The sequence below is a fragment of the Danio rerio genome, chromosome 5, assembly GCF_049306965.1.
Source record: "Danio rerio strain Tuebingen ecotype United States chromosome 5, GRCz12tu, whole genome shotgun sequence".
In the NCBI taxonomy this organism is placed as follows: Eukaryota; Metazoa; Chordata; class Actinopteri; order Cypriniformes; family Danionidae; genus Danio; species Danio rerio.
Genome location: NC_133180.1, coordinates 74906396 through 74926380, shown reverse-complemented (window position 1 = coordinate 74926380; position 19985 = coordinate 74906396). Strand labels below are relative to the sequence as shown.

The following is a 19985-nucleotide window of genomic DNA, read 5'->3' as shown; positions in this document are numbered from 1 at the left end:
ATCCACATAACCAGCTGTAAACTATGGTAAACAGTGATGTATTTTACTCATGATTAATGCACAGGCTTCTTGATGTAGCCTTTGCTTTTCATGGGTGATCTGTCAGTGTTTCATTTAAAAATGCGTGTAAACTGCAAGCATTTTTACTCCGAATTCCATCAAAATAAAATGATAGGGTACACATTAATGCAATCACATTAATGTTCCCTGAGAAGAGCTCAAGATAATTTTTTTTCAAAGGGTGTCTATGGGATTAGATTTGTGACACTTCTGTGCGTAAAAGATCATGTTATGAACACACAAAACGCCTTGTTGCACACGCGCTAACAATTCTGTGCACACAAGATCATGTATTGAGCACACAAAATGGTTTGTTGCACATGCATTAACAAATCTGTGCACAAAAAATCATGTTTTGAGCACACAAAATGGCTTGTTGCAGACATGCTAACAATTCTGTGCGCAAAAGATCATGCATTTAGCACACAAAATGGCTTTTTTTGCACTCGCTAACAATTCTTTCTGCAAAAGATCATGTTTTAAGCTCACAAAATGGCTTTTTTTTGCACTCGCTAGCAATTTTGTGCACAAAAGATCATGTTTTAAGCTCACAAAATGGCTTTTTTTGCACTCGCTAGCAATTTTGTGCATAAACGATCATGTTTTAAGCTCACAAAATGGCTTTTTTTGCACTAGCTAACAATTCTGTCTGCAAAAGGTCATGTTTTAAGCTCACAAAATGGCTTTTTTTTGCTCTCGCTAGCAATTTTGTGCATAAAAGATCATGTTTTAAGCTCACGAAATGGCTTTTTTTGCACACGCTAACAATTCTGTCTGCAAAAGATCATGTTTTGAGCAGACAAAATGGCTTTTTTCTCACCCGCTAATAATTCTGTCTGCAAAAGATCATGTTTTGAGCAGACAAAATGGCTTGTTGCCTACATGCTAACAATTGTGTGAACAAAAGATCATGTTTTTAGCTCAAAATGGCTTTTTTTGCACACGCTAACAGTTCTGTGCATAAAAGATCATGTTTTAAGCTCACGAAATGGCTTTTTTCTCACCAGCTAATAATTCTGTCTGCAAAAGATCATGTTTTAAGCACACAAAATGGCTTTTTTTTTGCACTCGCTAGCAATTTTGTGCATAAAAGATCATGTTTTAAGCTCACAAAATGGCTTTTTTTTGCACTCGCTAGCAATTTTGTGCATAAAAGATCATGTTTTAAGCTCACAAAATGGCTTTTTTTTTGCACTCGCTAGCAATTTTGTGCATAAAAGATCATGTTTTAAGCTCACAAAATGGCTTTTTTTTGCACTCGCTAGCAATTTTGTGCATAAAAGATCATGTTTTAAGCTCACAAAATGGCTTTTTTTTGCACTCGCTAGCAATTTTGTGCATAAAAGATCATGTTTTAAGCTCACAAAATGGCTTTTTTTTGCACTCGCTAGCAATTTTGTGCATAAAAGATCATGTTTTAAGCTCACAAAATGGCTTTTTTTTGCACTCGCTAGCAATTTTGTGCATAAAAGATCATGTTTTAAGCTCACAAAATGGCTTTTTTTGCACACGCTAACAGTTCTGTGCATAAAAGATCATGTTTTAAGCTCACGAAATGGCTTTTTTCTCACCCGCTAATAATTCTGTCTGCAAAAGATCATGTTTTGAGCACACAAAATGGCTTGTTGCCTACATGCTAACAATTGTGTGCACAAAAGATCATGTTTTTAGCTCAAAATGGCTTATTGCCTTGCTAAAAATCCAGCTTAAACCAGCCTAGGATGGTTGGCAGGTTTTAGCTGGTGGACCAGCCAGGTTTTGGAGGGGTTTCGGCCACTTCCAGGCTGGTTTCCAGCCATTTCCAGCCTGGTCTTAGCTGGTCAGGCTGGAACGTGACCAGCTAAAACCATCTAAAACCAGCTTGACCATCCTGGTTTAAGCTGGACATAGCTGGGTCTGGATGGGCTTCCAGCCTGGATAGGCTGGTCAAGCTGGTTTTAGCTGGTCATCTCCAAGCCTGTCCAGCTAAAACCAGGCTGGAAATGGCTAGAAACATTTAACAAAATCCTTCTTGAACCAGCCTGGTCAACCAGCTAATACCAGCCAACCATCCTAGGCTGGTTTAAGCTGGATTTTTTAGCAGGGTGCGCACATGCTAACAGTTGTGTGCACAAAAGATCATGTTTCGAGCACACAAAATGGCTTGTTGCACACGCGCTAACAATTCTGTGCGGTAAAGATCATCTTTTGGTCTTGCAAAACGGCTTGTTGTGTGCATGCTAACAATTCTGTGCACAAAAAACGTTTTGATCTCTCAGAATGGCTTTTTGCACACGCATTAACAATCAACACTTGCAAAAAGGCTTGTTGGACGCACAATTCTTAACGCGCGTGCAACAATCCATTTTGCGTGCTCAAAACACAATCTTTTCAGCACAGAAATGTGTCACAAATCTAACCCCATTGACATCTGTGTGGAATCGAAGAGCGAGAGAAGCGCACATATGGGCCATATCACATTTTAAGTTGCTTTTGTCATATCTCACCCAGGGTGATGAGGCTGAGGATCTTCCAGGAGAGCAAGTGAGCGAGGAGCAATTCACAGACGAGCATGGCAACATCGTCACCAAAAAGGTCAGCAATCCCATCCTGCTTTGGATTTTTTGGCCTGAAGCGAAGTCATTCATTTCAAATCCATCTCCATAATCATGAAAATTATTTACATTTTGTGCTGTGTTAAAGGTTTGCTGGGTTTGGGTTTGTTTCTCTGTTTTAAATCCTAATGCACTGCCGAAAACCCTGAAATGCATCCTGTGCTAAAAATCATTTATAAATAACTTAATTTATCCACTTCTATAAAGCAACATCTTATATATCGCTTTCGAGGAGAACACCATAACACTCACACACTTAAAAAAAATTATTGATAGAATAACAAATGTTTTTTACATCACTTTAACTGTAACTTATATTTTAACTTATTTTAATAAGTTAATCTGGTTCCAACAGAAAAAAAAATATTATTTATGCAAAGTTTAGCTAATAATGTAGTCAGTTTGATTGATGTAAGTTGAAATGACTAGAAAAGTTCATTTCATTTAACTAAAAATATTTTTAACAAGCAAGATGTCTTTTTTACACTGTGCCATCAAGTAAATGACAGAAGAGGGAGAAGAAAGAAAGAGAAGTTAAAAAACGGAAGGGAATGATTTTGAGAATATAATAACTAAAAACTTTGTTTTTTTAATTTAAGGTTTACATTGCAAATCTAATTACATGTGATCTTATTCCGTTGAAGTCAAAATTATTAGCCCCCCTGTTAATATTTCCCCCAATTTTTGTTTAACGGAGAGTAAATCTTTTTCAGCATATTTCTAAACATAATAGTTTTAATAACTCATCTCTAATAAGTGATTTATTTTATTTTTGCCATGATGACAGTGAATAATATTTAACTAGATATTTTAAGACACTTCTAAACAGCTTAAAGTGACATTTAAAGGCTTAACTAGGTTCATTAGGTTAACTAATCAGGTTTGGGTAATTAGGCAAGTTATTGTATAATGATGGTTTGTTCTGTAGACAATCAATAGAAATATAGCTTAAAGGGGCTAATAATTTTGACCTTAAAATGGGTTTTCAAAAATTTAAAAGTGTATTTGTTCTTGCCGAAATAAAACAAATAAGACTTTCTCCAGAAGAAAAAATATTATCAGACACACTGTGAAAATTTCCTTGCTCTGTTAAACATCATTTGGGAAATATAAAATAATAATAATAATAATTCAAAGGGGGCTAATAAATCTGACTTCAACTGCATATTACATGAACTAAAAGACAATTTAATGTCAATTGAACTACCTTGATGTGTCGAGTCCTGTGAAGGAGCTCCAGATGGAAACTTTTGTTTTGTGTTTACCTTACGATTAATTTTGTTGCACGTCCCCCTGAATTCCCTGAATGAGCGAGTTTTAGCTACTTGTAGCATTCAGAATAAAACAAAGCACACGTGAAGAAACTCGAAACAGACAATCATACAAACCTACTGCCAGCTAGTGTTTTAGAAGTGCGTGCAGAAATGCATGACTACATACAAGGCAGGCGCCACGGGTCATGCCGATCGCTACGCACAAAAGTATAAACCAAAATACTCTAGTATACTTTAGTTTTTACTACAGCTAACTGTGGTGTATTGTAGTATGATATACCCTATAGTAGCAGCAGACCAGGGGTGTCCAAACTCAGTCCTGGAGGGCCAGTATCCTGCATAGTTTAGCTCCAACTTCCTTTAACACACCTCCCAGGAAGTTTCTAGTATACCAAGAAAAAGCTTGATTGGCTGGTTCAGGTTTGTTTAATTCATTGTTTAATTCAATTGTTTAGTTCACAACTAAAATATGCAGGACACCGGCTCTCCAGGACCGAGTTTGGACACCTCTGTTGTAGACAGTAATTGTTTAATATAACTATAGTTGTTGTGTTATCATAGCAATTGTAGAATTACCACAGCAGATTAAATCATGCATGTTGCTAATGCTGGTTTGTCATAACCCAACACTGGGTCAAACATGAACAAACCCAAATTTTAATAAAGCTTTTGAACACAACAGTTTGTCCATAATTGACCCAACATTGGGTTACACCCTGCATCTATTTGAGTGTAATATACAGTAGTTACTAGAAAACGTACCATTATTAAAAGGATAGGTAAGACTAACTTAGGGTGCTTTCACACCAGCCTTATTTAGTTCGATTGAATCACACTAGAGTTCGTTTCCCCTTTTGGTGCAGTTCGTTTGGGCAGGTGAGAATGCATTAATCATACTCGACTGCGCACCAAAAGCGGACCAAATAAGCGTACCGAGACCTGCTTGAAGAGGTGGTCTCGGTACGCTTTCAAACGAACCCTGCAGCGGTTCGTTTGTGGTGAGAATATGATCCGTACTAAAACAGACCCAACCGCAAAAAGTACTGCGCCTTTTGGACTAATCCAGCTGCCGTAGGCCGATGCGCTGTGCATTATGGGATATGGAGGAAAAATATTTGTTGACAGTGCTTTACCAACAGAGAGAGAGAGAGAGAGAGAGAGAGAGAGAGGGGGGGGGGAAACATTACCTGATGGATCGTTGGTAATATTTCCGCAAGATGAGCATGTCGCAGTTTAGCTAAATTAATTCACACCTCCTCCTGAAGTGACGAGCGATGCATTAAACACTGTTTTCCAGCCGCGGCCGCGCTTCATTTTCGTAATGTATAGTTTATCTAAAATGGGGATACAATCACCCAGCACAGTCGTGCCTCCATAGTAAAAGGTTTTGTTTACTTGCGGGAGTTCACTGGCATTTTCCTGCACGTGATTTCCGACCAATCAATAAGCAGTTTAGGAAATATGTTCAACAACATCTGGCCAATGAGAGATGTGGATTTTGTCAGATGACTGCATTTTGGTTCGGTTCAACTGGTTCGGACCAAAGCCAGCAGCCGACCCAAAGACGGCAGAAGATGCAACAATAGCTGCGTTTCCACTATCGCGCCTAAAGCAAGCGAGCCAGGGCGAGCCAAGGCCAGTGGCGTTTCCACTGTCACTTCTGGGGCCTAAAGCGGGGCTTTCTTGGGGCCAGCGGCCCGCCGAATACCTTGGGCCAAAGAGAGCCAGCCGGGGCTTCGGGGCGGAGTGAAAGGAGAGGCGGGCACAGTTTTCCGATCGCACACGAGTACTTGCGCCAAACAAATAAATAAATTAGGGAAAGAAAACATCTGGAACAAATTATAGGCTGGGGTCTTTTTTGCATATGATCGCCCTTATGTTTCTCTTTTAAATGTAAGGCTGCTGCATACAATGATCTTTCTTTGCTGCATCTTTGATGTTTCAATAACGCATAATAATCTTTACACCATATTAAAGATACAGCAGACAGTAAAGGTTTTCAAGAGGTTTTGTCAAGTTTAATAAGTGTGTTTTTGCGCGTTTAGATGCCTGTGTATGTGCGTGAGACCGAGGAAAAGAGCGCTCCATTCACAGCTCTGTTGATGCCGCGAGCGGCTTTTTTCTTTTATTTTTATTGTTTTAATTTATTTTGGAGATAATACACTATATGAATACAACAGTAAGACATTAAACTTTACAAATTTCATGTCCACTTTTGTAGGCTCAAAACAATAGTGTCATATCTAAATAAAATAGCCCTATATTGAAATAATTTAAAGAATTACAAATATCAGATAGGCCTATAATAGAATTACATTAAATAAATAAACCAATATAAAACAAAAGCTATAGCTATAACAATTAGGTACTATATCAAACTGTTTAAAATTTATATTAAACTTTCATTTTTCAAAAGCCTCTTTGAAAAAAAGATTTTAGATATTTTATAAAAAATTAGATAAATAAATAAACACCGGAGAATGTTTTAAATATTATTTATAAAGTATTTGGATACGATGAAATTGAGTGAACGCAGAAACTAGGCAACCTTTTTTCTGTCTTCCAGCTGCGCAGCACTTTTTTGATGGGGAAAACTGCAAGTTCAAAATGTGTTCTGTGTCATCAAACAAGTGTGTTTGTTTTTATATAACGTGGTAAAATTAAAAAGGACATTTTAAATACATAAAGAGCTTTATTAGTGCATAGCTGCTGAGCGCAACGAAATATAGGCTATATTTTATTACGTGCTGCTCTTATGTGCTGAAACACTCAACACTCAATCATTTATTGCGCTTGGTCCTGACCAAATGAAGCGAACTACAGATGTGAAAGCACCCTTAATAAATGGGTCATCGTTTACTCACCCTGGCCTTGTATTAAACCTTTATGAGTTTCTTTATTCTAACACGAAAGAAGATCATTTGAAGAATGCTGAATACCTGACTTCCATTGCTTTTCCTTCTATGGAAGTCAATGGTTACAGGTTTTCAGTTTTCTTCAAATGATCTTCTTTAGTGTTCAACAGAAGAAAGAAACTCATATGTGTTTGGAAACACTTGGGGGTGAGTAAACAGTGACGTTTTTTGGTGAACTATTCCTTCAACTCAAGATTACAGTATAGAAAATAGGTCAGATAGATGCATTGGGATGTTTCATGTTGACTTTAAGAGCAACTTTCAATCACACTATTATTTTTGCATGTTGTTTTTCCCCATCTGTCACCCTGATTATCTGTTTTCATGTCTCCTCCTCGTCTGCTCATCCACCGATTCTCTCATCCATCTGTACACGTGGCTGATGTAGATTGTGAGGAAAGTGGTCCGGAGAGGAAAAGGGGAGGAAGGGGGTCAGGAGCTGATCATTGAAGGTCTGCAGCAGGATATCAGTGAGCCTGACTTTGATGGAGAACAGTTCATGAGCTATGCCGTCCTGGGACGTGACAGCAAGGTGGGCTTTTGAGTTAGATGAGGTGGTTTAAAAAGGGAAATGCAAAGATGCGTGTATAGTGAAAGTTTAGTAGATCAGGGAAACTGCAAAACACAAAGCGTTATTGGTGACATTACGATAAGGTTTCATTTGTGAAAAGGACATGGACTAAGAATAAACTAAAGCATTTATTAAATTCCCAAGTGTGATTTGTTTTTTGTTTTTGCATGCAGCTATGCAGGACAATTAGTGTTGTATTGCGACCAAGAGAGCTTAACTTGCTGCAATTACAAAAAACAATATAAATAGACTTGAAAACATTGCAGTATTTAATAGAAGTATCCATATATAACAAAATCCATATACATAAATGGTGCAGAATACAAAATATAATGCTCAAGTTAGCTTAGAATTAATGTTATCGACTGAGCCCTTTTTGTAAAGTGTTACACAATTTTATTTTATTTATTTTTTTGTCTTGCATTATAGATCTTGTAGAAGATCCAGTCTATACATGTGATCTACATGAGACTGAAGATTATAATATGTCTGCAAGAATGTGCGGCAAGAATTCACCAGGTTATTGGGGAAAATGGCATTTGTTTGGAAAGACTTAAGAGTGAAAATATTGGGCAAGTGTCAGAATATATGCTCTGGATAACGTTTATGTGTCTTTAGAGACCAAGTAGACAGTTGTAATCGTCCACAATATTATATATAATTAGAAAAAAAATAGTCATTGTATAATTGGAGTTATAGTGCTTAATTTCATTACAGTTTCCCTTAGGCACTTTTTTCATGTCCTGATTTTCTTTCTGTTCCAAAAAGAGGAATCAGCCGGAACCAGGATTAATGATGATCTGTGATGTTTAAGGGAAAAAAATGCCATATAACTTTATTTTGGTGGCTTAAAGTAGTGTATAACATATAGTGCTTCATATGTGCACCTTAAGTATGTATAGAACACTGGCCTACACTAAATGTATTATTAATAAAAAAAATTATTACTTGTTTATTTGCTTCCAAGAACAGAACTAGACATCTCTCCCTTAGCGAAACAACTTTTCAACAATCATTGATTAGTTGACCTAAAAAGTGAGCTATTATTTCACTTTATTTTAAAAAGGTGATTAACTTGTTGCTTTTAAAGCAATTAGTTGAATTTACTTTAAAAAAGTGAGTAAACCCGTTGCGTTGACTTTAAAATGACTAGTTAACATTGGAGCGATTAGATGACTTTTACATTAAAAAGGTGAGTAAACCCATTACTTTTGAGCTCTTTAGATGACTTTACTTTAAAAAAATGAGTAAACTCATTGCTTTAAAAGTGATTATTTGACATTACTTTAAAAAAGTGAGTAAACCCATTGCTTTTGAAGTGATTAGTTAACTATAGAAGCGATTACTTGACTTTAGACGCAATTAGTGCGTAAGCCTGTTGCTTTAAAAGCGATTAGTTGATGTTACTTAAAAAAGCGAGTAAACATGTTGCTTTGAAAACATTTAGTTGACTTTACTTTGAAAGGTGAATAAACCCATTGCTTTTAAAGTGATTAGTTGAGTTTAAAGTTTTAAAGTTGACTTTAGAATGATTATTTGGCTTTGCTTTTGTGAGTAAGCCCATCGCTTTTAAATCAATTAGTTGGCTTTACAGTGAATAGTTGACTTTAAATCGATTAGTTGACTTAACAATGAATAGTTGACTTTGAAGCAATTAGTTGGGATTGCTTCTGTAAGTAACTCATTGCTTTTAAATCGATTGGTTGACTTTAAATCGATTAGTTGGCTTTGACGCGATTAGTTGACTTTGAAACGATTAGCTTGCCTTTGAAGCGATTAGTTGACTTTACTTATAAAAGCAAGTAAATCTATTGCTTTTAAAGTGATTAGTTGACTAAATGAGTGATTACTTGACTTTAGAAGCAATTAGTTGATTTTACTTTCAAAAGTGCGTAAGCTTGTTGCTTTAAAAGCGATTAGTTGATGTTACTTAAAAAAGCGAGTAAACATGTTGCTTTTAAAACGTTTAATTGACTTTACTTTGAAAGGTGAGTAAACCCATTGCTTTTAAACCGATTAGTTGACTTTAAAGCGGATAGTTGATTTTAAAACGATTAGTTGGCTTTAAAAAGGAGTGGTTAACTTTAAAGCGATGGGTTGACTTTAAAGCAATTAGTTGGCTTTGCTTCTGTGAGTAAACCCATTGCTTTTAAATCGATTAGTTGGCTTTTAAATCGATTTGTTGACTTTAGGGCGATTAGTTGACTTTGAAGCGATTAGTTGGCTGTGGAGCAATTAGTTTGCTTTGAAACGATTAGTTGACTTTACTGCTATTAGTTGACTTTACTGCGATTAGTTGACTTTGGTGCGATTAGTTGGCTTTAAACAGATAAGTTGACTTTGCTTCTGAGTAAACCCATTGATTTTAAAGAGATTGGAGGGTTTTTAAAAATGTGAGTAAACTGTATTTCATTGTATTTAAAATAAAACGATTAGTTGACTTTGGGGCAATTAGTTGACTGCTTCTGTAAGGTGCGTAGACCTATTGCTATTAAGGTGGTTGACTTTAATTTAAAAAGGTGAGTAAACCCATTGCTTTTAAATTGATTAGTTGACTTTAAAGTTTTTAGTTGACTTTAAATCGATTCGTTGACTTTGATAGGATTATTTGGCTTTGTTTCTATAAGAAGAGTAGACCCATTGCATTTAAGGCGGTCAGTTGACTTTAAAAAAGATGAGTAAACCCCTTTGCTTTTAAACTAATTAGTTGACTTTAAATTGACTGGTTCTCTTTCGGGCGATTAGTTGACTTCGATAAAATGAGTAGACCCATTGCTTTTAAGGTGGTTGGTTGACTTTACTTTAAAAGGTGAGTAAACATGTTGCTTTTAAAATGATTAGTTAACTTTGATATGATTAGTTGACTTTGGAGTGTTTAGTTAACTGCTTCTATAAGAAGAGTAGACCCATCGCTTTTAAGGCAGTTAGTTGACTTTAAAAAAGGTGAGTAAACCCATTGCTATAAAGAGATTGACTTTGAAGCCATTAGTTGCCTTTGATTCTGCAAGGTGAGTAAACCCATTGCTTTTAAGGTGGTTAGTTGACTTTACTTTAAGAAGGTGAGTAAACCCATTGCTTTTCCAGTGGCTAGTTGACTTTGATATTAAAAGTGTGTAAACCTGATGCTTTTAAATTGATTAGTTGACTTTAAATTGATTAGTTACCTTTGCTTCTATGAGTAAACCCATTGTTTTTAAAGTAATTAGTTGATTTTAAAGCGATTAGTTGACTTTACTTTAAGAAGTTGAGTAAACCCATTGCTTTTAAAGTGATTGGTTTACTTTGAAAAAATTAGTTGTTATTGCTTCTATAGGGTGAGTAAACCCATTGCTTTTAAAAACAATTAGCTTTCATTTTAAAGTCGTGTTAACCTGATGCTTTTGCATTGATTAGTTGACTTTAAATTGATTAGTTGACATTAAAGTGATTAGTTAATTTTGCTTCTATAAAATGAGTAAACCCATTGGTTTTAAAACAATTAATTGACTATTTTAAAAAGTGTGTAAACCTTTACTTTAAAGCGATTAGTTGACTTTACTTTTATGGAATGCGTAAAACTGTTGCTTTTAAAACAATTAGATGACTTTAAAACGACGTTCCAACAATTTAAAAACAAGAATTGCAAGTTACAAAGGGTTAACTGTTAACTCGCTTTTACAGTGTTGGTATACAGTACATTCATTTTCTGTTCTGAACCACAATATGCTGCCTGTAACTTTTACAAAAAATTCTGACAATATAAACGTATGTACAGAGGAAGTGACATGCAGAGTTGTGTTCGTATGTGATTCCTCTTTATGGGCGTCCCAGTTAACCCTCATTGATAACTTCATGTGATGTGCATTATATATGGTGTATGTCCAGTTTCCCTGTATTCGCTTGACTTTGATTAAACATTTCTCTTTGCCTAGACTGTGAATGTGCCCGTCCTTTTCTGATGCTGTCTGCTTTTCTCTCTTTATCAAATCCCATTTATTTTCTCCTAAACCGCATCTCTCCTCCATGTTTTGTGTGTGTGTGTTTTTTTTTTGCACGCTCTGCTCATTTCTAACTTGGATTCTGTTAACCCTTCACCTGATTGTTTCACTCTGCCCTGTTCATCTGTCCCGTTGCTCTTTGTTTCCATCATTCCCTCATTTCTCTGTCATTCTGGACGGCTCTCTCTCCTCCAGCCGGATGTTGTGGATGTGAAGAGAGGAGGTGCTCAGATAGTCAAATGTGCGAGTCTGCGGAGAGTAAAGCAGTGAGTCTGAGAGACTCCTCCTGCCTGCAGGTACAGGACACTGCTGCACGTAATCCTTCTAACCAATGGGATTTAATAATTTAGACTTAAAGGGACAGTTCACCCCAAAAATTAATTCTGTCATCATTTACTCACCCTTTAACGTACAAATGAAATCAAAACTAACCATATTGATTTTGCTAGCTCACATTGCAGGTTTTGTAGTGAACAATTCATCTGTGCATGGCATTATGAAAAAATAAATAGTTTGCCCTTGTAATCTAAAATTGAAATCTGAAAATGCACTTCCTGTTTGTTTTCAGTTCATTTCTCAGATTAGGTCTGTCTGAGGTATTGGGCGTGGCTAACATGCTTATCCACGCCCATTCAGCTGTCAGTTTAGACAACAAACAGAAATGGTGAGGAGGAGGAGGAGTCTGTTAGGTTGTAATAACCCTCCCCAAACCTTTTCCCCATCTTTCTGAAAGAAATGCCTACTTTATTACATCCAATCAGCTTGCAGTAGAAAAAACAAGCCACGCCCACTGCTTTTTCACTTAATATTCTGTTTCTCTAGGAACTGAACTGTATCAAACCTGTTTGACTTTATTTATTCTGTTAAACACAAATGAAGATGTTTTGAAGAAAGTTGGAAATCTGTAATCATTGACCCCTATTTTTTTTATTTCCCAATGATAACTTTTTCATTTAGTGGCTAATTTGTATGAGGTTGTACTATCTCATGTGTGTATTTTAGTACAATTTGCGCATTAAATATGTATACATATATAAAATATTCCAGGACCCCCTCTCCCAATACCCCCCCCCATCCCCAACCCTTAAACCAACAATCACAGTTATTAACGTCTACGCTTTCCTCAACCCTAAACCCAACTATCATAGTTATTAACGTGTACACCTACCCAAATCCTAAACCCAACCAACACAGTTATTAACGTTTAGACGTTTCCCAACCCTAAACCCAACCATCATAGTTATTAATGTCTACACCTTCCTCAACTCTAAACCCAACTATCACAGTTATTAATATCCATACCTACCACAACCCTAAACCAAACCATCATAGTTATTAATCTCTACACCTACCCAACGCTAAACCCAACCATCACTGTTATGAATGTCTACACCTACCACAACCCTAAACTCAACCATCACAGTTATTAACGTCTACACCTACCACAACCCTAAACCCAACCATCACAGTTATTAACGTCTACACCTTCCGCAACCCTAAACCCAACCATCACAGTTATTAACGTCTACACCTTCCACAACCCTAAACCCAACCATCACTGTGATGAACGTCTACACCTACCACAACCCTAAACCCAACCATCCCAGTTATGAACATCTACACCTTCCGCAACCCTAAACCCAACCATCACAGTTATTAACGTCTACACCTACCACAACCCTAAACCCAACCATCACAGTTATTAACGTCTACACCTACCACAACCCTAAACCCAACCATCACAGTTATTAACGTCTACACCTACCACAACCCTAAACCCAACCATTACTGTTGTGAATGTCTACACCTACCACAACCCTAAACCCAACCATCACAGTTATGAACATCTACACCTACCACAACCCTAAACCCAACCATCACTGTGATGAACGTCTACACCTACCACAACCCTAAACCCAACCAATCACAGTTTTTAAGGTACAGTTGCAGAGGCTTTCATACTCGCCATTGTACTTTTACATTGTACTGTGCTAAGCAGGGCTGTGCCCAGTAAGTATCTGGATGGGAGAACACATGGAAAAGCAAGGTTGCTGCTGGAATTTGGTGAAAATGTTCACTGTTAAGTATTTCCGCCATCTTGCCAACAACATCTGGTTGTGACATTTCGCATGGTTCAATGAGATCTCGATATCTGCCTCTCTAACTTACTACAAGTTACGCCCTTCATGTTACACCCCCGTCTTGCAGTCCGCAGAAAGATACATTTAAAGCAAATGAAAAGCAGATTATAAGCATCTCGAAGGGGGCGGGGCATGTCAGATACTTGAGAACATTTGATTGGTTACGATTTGATGAGGTGACGTGACAAAATTGTTGATCGATTTAGTCCGAAGTGACAAACTGCAAGCTTTGGGTGTTTGTTAGTCAGTTTTATCCTATCTAAACGCTGGATTTGTCACTGTTTTGGAGCAAAATATCCCTAAAACTAAGAATCTGAAACCAATTTTTATTGTAATTTCTTTTCGAAATGCTAATTTTCTTTTGTTTGTTTGTTTTTTCATAGGACTCAACTCCTTCACCCAAACCATCCTTCACTGACTCATGACGGGCGTCAATTAAAGAAGAACCCAAAATCGCGGGAGATAGGCAACGGAGATCAACCACGAAAAGAGATTTTAGGATTTTTTTAAAAACAAACAAAAAAAAAAGCAAACAATAAAGGCTAGAGGCATGATTTCTTACAAAACCAAACCAAACCATGAAAAAAGAGCAAGCATTTGAGAAGTGCTTCCTGTAATCTCAGTAATATCAGCATGTGAACGTGCTGTCGCATGGCCTGCCTTTACATACAGCACCGACCGCAAGCAATTATGAGGTGAGGAAAAATACTGTGGTACCGCAAGGGCTGTACATGGTTATTTGGAAAGACTTTTGGCCAGCAGGAGGCGCACGCTTGAAATCGCCGTTTAGGAGCACGTGGGACACGAAAGCTAGTTTTAATAATAATAATAATAATAATAAGTCAATAATCCAGCAAGAGATTTTTTTTTTCTGAATTTAGTCTTCCAAGCGAGTCCAGAACACCCAAATATTGACGCTATATCCCGCCAGGAGGAGTTTCTGACGCTCTTAAACTGGTGTTATACATGATATGCACTCAAATATGATGTGAATGTACTACTCTGTGTGTGTGTGTGTGTGTGTGTGTGTGTGTGTGTACGCCTGTTCTTTTTCACAGCCAAAACAACAACAAAATATGGATCAACCTATGCGATGAATATGCTGCTGTCTCCTGAAGTCTTGTTCAGTCCAATAGTACGTGTCTTGTGTATTGTAAAGGTATAATACTCGTGTAGCTGTGTGTTGCCTGAGATATACGGGCTCAAGGGATACAATTTGTGCAGTTTTTAATGTGTGTTTTTTGGTGGGATGCGCTACATTGGATGTACTTTTAACACTGTGGGGCTCTGTATGAACACGTTTGCAGATGATGCCATTTATATCGCAGACCTCTGTGTCATATGAACCCTCTTAATAACGTGATATTATGCACAGAGGAGAATTATATCAACATCACGTCATTAGCATTTGCTTTATTCCACTAATGGGAAGATATTTGTGTATTATTATTATTATTATTATTATTATTATTAGGCTACGAGTGAAAAAAGCAATAACTTTTTTCTTTTGAACACTACTGAAAAAGTCTAACCTTTCAATAATTGCTATATATTTACTTAATCTTGTCATTTATTTTGTTAGATACACATTTAAAAGCAATTAATGTTGCAAAGTACACATCCATCGGTTAACTACAATCGAACTAACAATGAAGACTAACTCTAAAATATTTAATAATCTTGGTTCATGGTAATCCTGCCATTGCTAACGCATTATTAAAATGAACACATTGTCTTTTGTAATATTATTTAACAGACATGAGATGACTAAAACAGTTAACAAAGATTAATAAATACTCCAAAATACTGATATATTATCTAATTTTAACTAATAGACTTTTATTCTAAAGGGTTGCCAGATGTTTTAGCAAGAGTCCTTCCTATTATGGACTTGTGGCAGTCCAAAAATGATCATGCAAATATTTTATTAAAGCCAGTATGTCCTGTGTTCATACATAACTTAGCCCAAAATATCTCTATATTTAAGATATGCATACATATCAGCAGCAGCAATGTAGCACACACATACTGTACACACGTAGCCGCTGAAGACAAAATTATTAGACTACTACATTATTTCCTGTGAAATTTAAGTTGTTCTTTTTAAATATTTCCCAAATTGTTTTTATTTTCTACAAATGTGTGATCAATATGTGTTTAATAGCTAATTTCTAATTGCTAAATTATTTTGTCTTTGTCATGATGACAGTAGAAAACATTACTAGTTATTTTGCAAGATACTACGTTCAGCTTAAAGTGACATTTAAAGGCCTAACTAGGTTAATTAGGTTAATTAATATGGAAACTTGAAATATGATTCCATTTAAACTAAAATAACAAACAAAAGACTTCTCTAGAATAAAAATATAATAGGAAATATTGTAAAAAATGTCCTTGCTCTGTTAAAAAAATGCTTAATAAATATTTGAAAAAGCATTAAAATTTCACAGGAGGATCTAATAATTTAGTCTTAAACTGTATAGTTAGTTTTTACTCTACAGGTTTACAGTGAAAATTAGCATTTACCCGATGAAAACAGACATATCAAATAGGCTTTCGAGTACTTTATAGTGATCAAAAGTCATTTATACTTTAATACCGGGTGTAATAAATGAAATGAAATAAATTCACATGCGAATAAAGTGCATTACAGCCATCTACAATTTCTGCAGTGCTGGTTCCAGAAGTGTTTTTTATATTCATTTTTCCCATTTGATTTAAAAACATGGTAACACTTTAAAATGATGGTCAATTAGTTCCTGTATTTACCAACATTAAGTATGATAATCTTGTAGAGTATTTATTAAATATAGTTTAACATTTACCAATGCATTATTAATATCCAAAATTGTGCTTGTTAACATTAGTTAATGCACCGTACGTTATTTAACTTAACTGACTTTAACAAATTGCAATTATGTTCATTAGTAAATACATTCACTAACATTAACTAATGGGGCATTTATTTATAGTGTTACCAACATTTTTGTTCAATCATTATATGAAGCAAAGATACAACCAGATACAAGAATTACAACACTTGATTTAAAGCAAAAAAAAATATGTATGAAAATCAGAGAAAATATATATTTTTTAAGTTGATTTGATTGGTTGGGTTTTGATTTGTGGCCAGATAGGCAGTTAATTAAATTATAACTGTATTTTGAGAGTGTACGGAGACTCATTCATGGTGCTTCATGTGTGTGGAAGGCCTGAAAATCTATTTTTGGCAAGATTAAATCAAGGCTGCTCTATTATTGGTGGAATTTTTCTGCTCGGCATCATGGGAAATGTAGTTTTACTGCTTGAAATCTAATTTAATAGTGATTTTTCAACTGAGTTGACGACTGGAGTTGAATTACCGTGAGCACAAAAACATAAAATTTAGAGCAGAAAATTTGCATAAAAATCAAAGAAGATATATATATATTTTAAGTTGTTTTGATTGATAGGTTGTTGTTTTGTGGCCAAATATGCAGTTATTTTTAATTCTAACTGTATTTTGAGACTTTATTACATCATCCATGGTGCTTCATGGGTGTTGCAGGCCTGAAAATGTATTTTTGCCCAGATTTAATCACTGCTGCTCTCTGATTGGTGGAATTTTCTACTTGGCATCTTGGGTAATGTAGTTTTATTGCATTAAATCCAATATAATTCGGATTTGTCAACTGAATTGATTACTGGAGTTGAATTACCGTGAGCACAAAACACAATTTAAAGCAAAAAAAGGTATGAAAATCAGAGAAATTATATAATTTTAAGTTGATTTGATTGATTGTTGTTTTGTGGTCAAATATGCAGTTATATTAAAATAGAAATGTATTTTAAGTGTGTATGGACCCTCTATTACATAATTCACGGTGCTTCGTGAGTATAGCACGCTTGAAAATGTATTTTTGGCCAGATTCAATCACTGTTGCACTCTGATTGGTGGATTTTTTTCTGCTCGGCATCATGGGTAATGAAGTTTTACTGCATGAAATCCAATTTAATACTGATTTGTCTACTGAATTGACAACTGGAGTTGAATTACCGTGAGCACAAAAACATCAAATTTGAAGTTTAAAAGGTGCTTAAAAAACAGAAAATACATATTTTTAAATTGTTTTGATTCATTGATTGTTGTGTAGTATCCAGTTATATGAAATTATAAATGTATTTTGAGAGTGTATGGGAGATTACATCTTCGTGGTGCTTCATGGGTGATGAAGGCCTGAAAAATCTAGATTCAGTCACTGCTGCTGTCTGATTGGTGAACTTTTTCTGCTCGGCATTATGGGTAATGTAGTTTTACTGAATTGACTTCTGGAGTTGAATAACTGGGAGCACAAAAACATACATTAATTTATCAGTCATAGCAAGTCTGTCTTAAAAGGTTTATGAGTTAAAAAATATCAATATCCATATAAAGAGAGAATTTCACTTCTGGAACCAGACTGCTGCACTCAAACGCTTTATTTTTTACTTCAGGAAAATCATGAGCTTCAAATATAGGTTAAATCCAAAAATATACGTTGTTTGAAACATTCAATCTTAGAAAAAAAAATAAGATCAAGGTCATTAAGGGCCAATTATTGAGGAAAACATTTGATGATGTTAATATTTGTTTGAAAATATCCACTGAAAGGTTAGATTTTCCCTCATCTTTTCAGCACAGCATTTGATTAACCTAATATACATGCATTATAATTATTTATCATTATATAATCGCTGTTTTTTCACCAGAGTATGCCAACATTTATAACCTGCACTATATTGAGTTTGGGAAAAATCTGTAATATTTTAGTTTCTTTTTTTTATGCCTAATAATTTTCTGGGCACTCAAACAATGTCTGAAGCTGATGAAGATACAAAACCTCTGAACACTGTGATCAGACTGATCTACACACAAACACACAGACGCAAAAACACACACACACACACTCAATGTATATTCTGTGCACACTCGAAAAATTGCTGGGCTGTAAAAAAATACAAATATTTCAATTTAATTGAAAAAATGCTAAACATCCTGTCTTTTTAAAGTGAATCTTCTAGATTTGCACTTAGGTTTTTTACCAAGCAACCACCGTAATCCGTAATTATGCAAAGATTGATCACTGCATCATCTCTACTGATGACCTGATCATCAAATATAATATAAAACTTTTATGGCTGCTGGTGGTTGTTCGTAATCTTTCAAAAATTAAATGTTGGTTTTTTTTTCATGCGGTTTTAGCATGCGACTGCATCTGATTTCAGATCAGTTATTTATTCCTCACTTTACAATCAGATTTCATTCATGTTAGTTAACGTGTTTACACTCTAAAATGTGTTATTTCAACACAAACCAGGGTAATGTAAGTACAAATCCAAACGTTGGGTTAAATTTAGTCCTTTGACTTTAATTTTAAAAATAATCCCAATGGTTGGTTTTGTCCATATTTTACCCAAAATTGGGTTGAAATAATCCAGCATTTTCTTTCTAACATGGACAAACATTGAACAGAATATTTATTACAGCATTTATAAATCTTTGTTAATGTTGTTTAATTAAAGCATGGCAAAGGTAAGGTTTTAAATGTAACATTAAAAAAAAACGTAACTTAATGTGTACTTTTTAATAAAAGTAATGTGAGTGTTATTTTTGCATTTTTTTTTATAATTAAGATTGTAATAGATGACCTTTAAAAGTAACTTTACCCAACATTGTTCAGTTTGCCAGTAACTTACTGTGAATCAGTCACAGCAAAAATACTGTATTTACATTTACAACACCATTACCTTCCTGCGTATGTATTTACAATATTGCATATCTTTACTGTAAAATATACTGTCATTTTCCCATTGCAACTTTAAAATACAGTAACATACGGCATTAGTTCACTTTGCCAGTAACTTACTGTAAATCAATTACATCGAAAATATTTTATTTACATTTAAAGCTCCATTTACATTCCTGTGTATGTATTTACAGTATTGTATATCTTTACTGTAAAATATACAGTCATTTTTACAATGCATATTACAGTTCAGTTTGCCAGTAACTTACTGTAAATCACTTACAGCAAAAATACTGTATTTAAATTCACAACACCATAACCTTCCTGTGTATGTATTTACAGTATTGTATATCTTTACTGTAAAATATACAGTCATTTTCCCATTGCAACTTTAAAATACAGTAACATACGGCATTAGTTCACTTTGCCAGTAACTTACTGTAAATCAATTACATCGAAAATATTTTATTTACATTTAAAGCTCCATTTACATTCCTGTGTATGTATTTACAGTATTGTATATCTTTACTGTAAAATATACAGTCATTTTTACAATGCATATTACAGTTCAGTTTGCCAGTAACTTACTGTAAATCAGTCACAGCAAAAATACTGTATTTACATTTAAAGCTCCATTTACCTTCCTGTGTATGCATTTACAATATTGCATATTTTTACTGTAAAATAT

General features: G+C 35.1%; 1 protein-coding gene across 50 annotated transcripts in view; it reads left to right on the top strand.

Annotated features, from left to right (window-relative positions):
- The window catches only part of ank1a (ankyrin 1, erythrocytic a), a 223213-nt gene extending 207864 nt beyond the window's left edge, over positions 1-15349 (top strand). For 24 of the 50 annotated variants that reach the window (XM_073950221.1, XM_073950220.1, XM_073950215.1 and 21 more), the window contains 4 exons: positions 2551-2634; positions 7232-7375; positions 11587-11687; positions 13916-14634. In XM_073950221.1, coding sequence (XP_073806322.1) covers positions 2551-2634; positions 7232-7375; positions 11587-11661 — 303 coding nt within the window. In that variant the 3' untranslated portion in view covers positions 11662-11687; positions 13916-14634. 50 annotated transcript variants of the gene reach the window in all.
- Positions 15350-19985: the final 4636 nt, after the last annotated feature.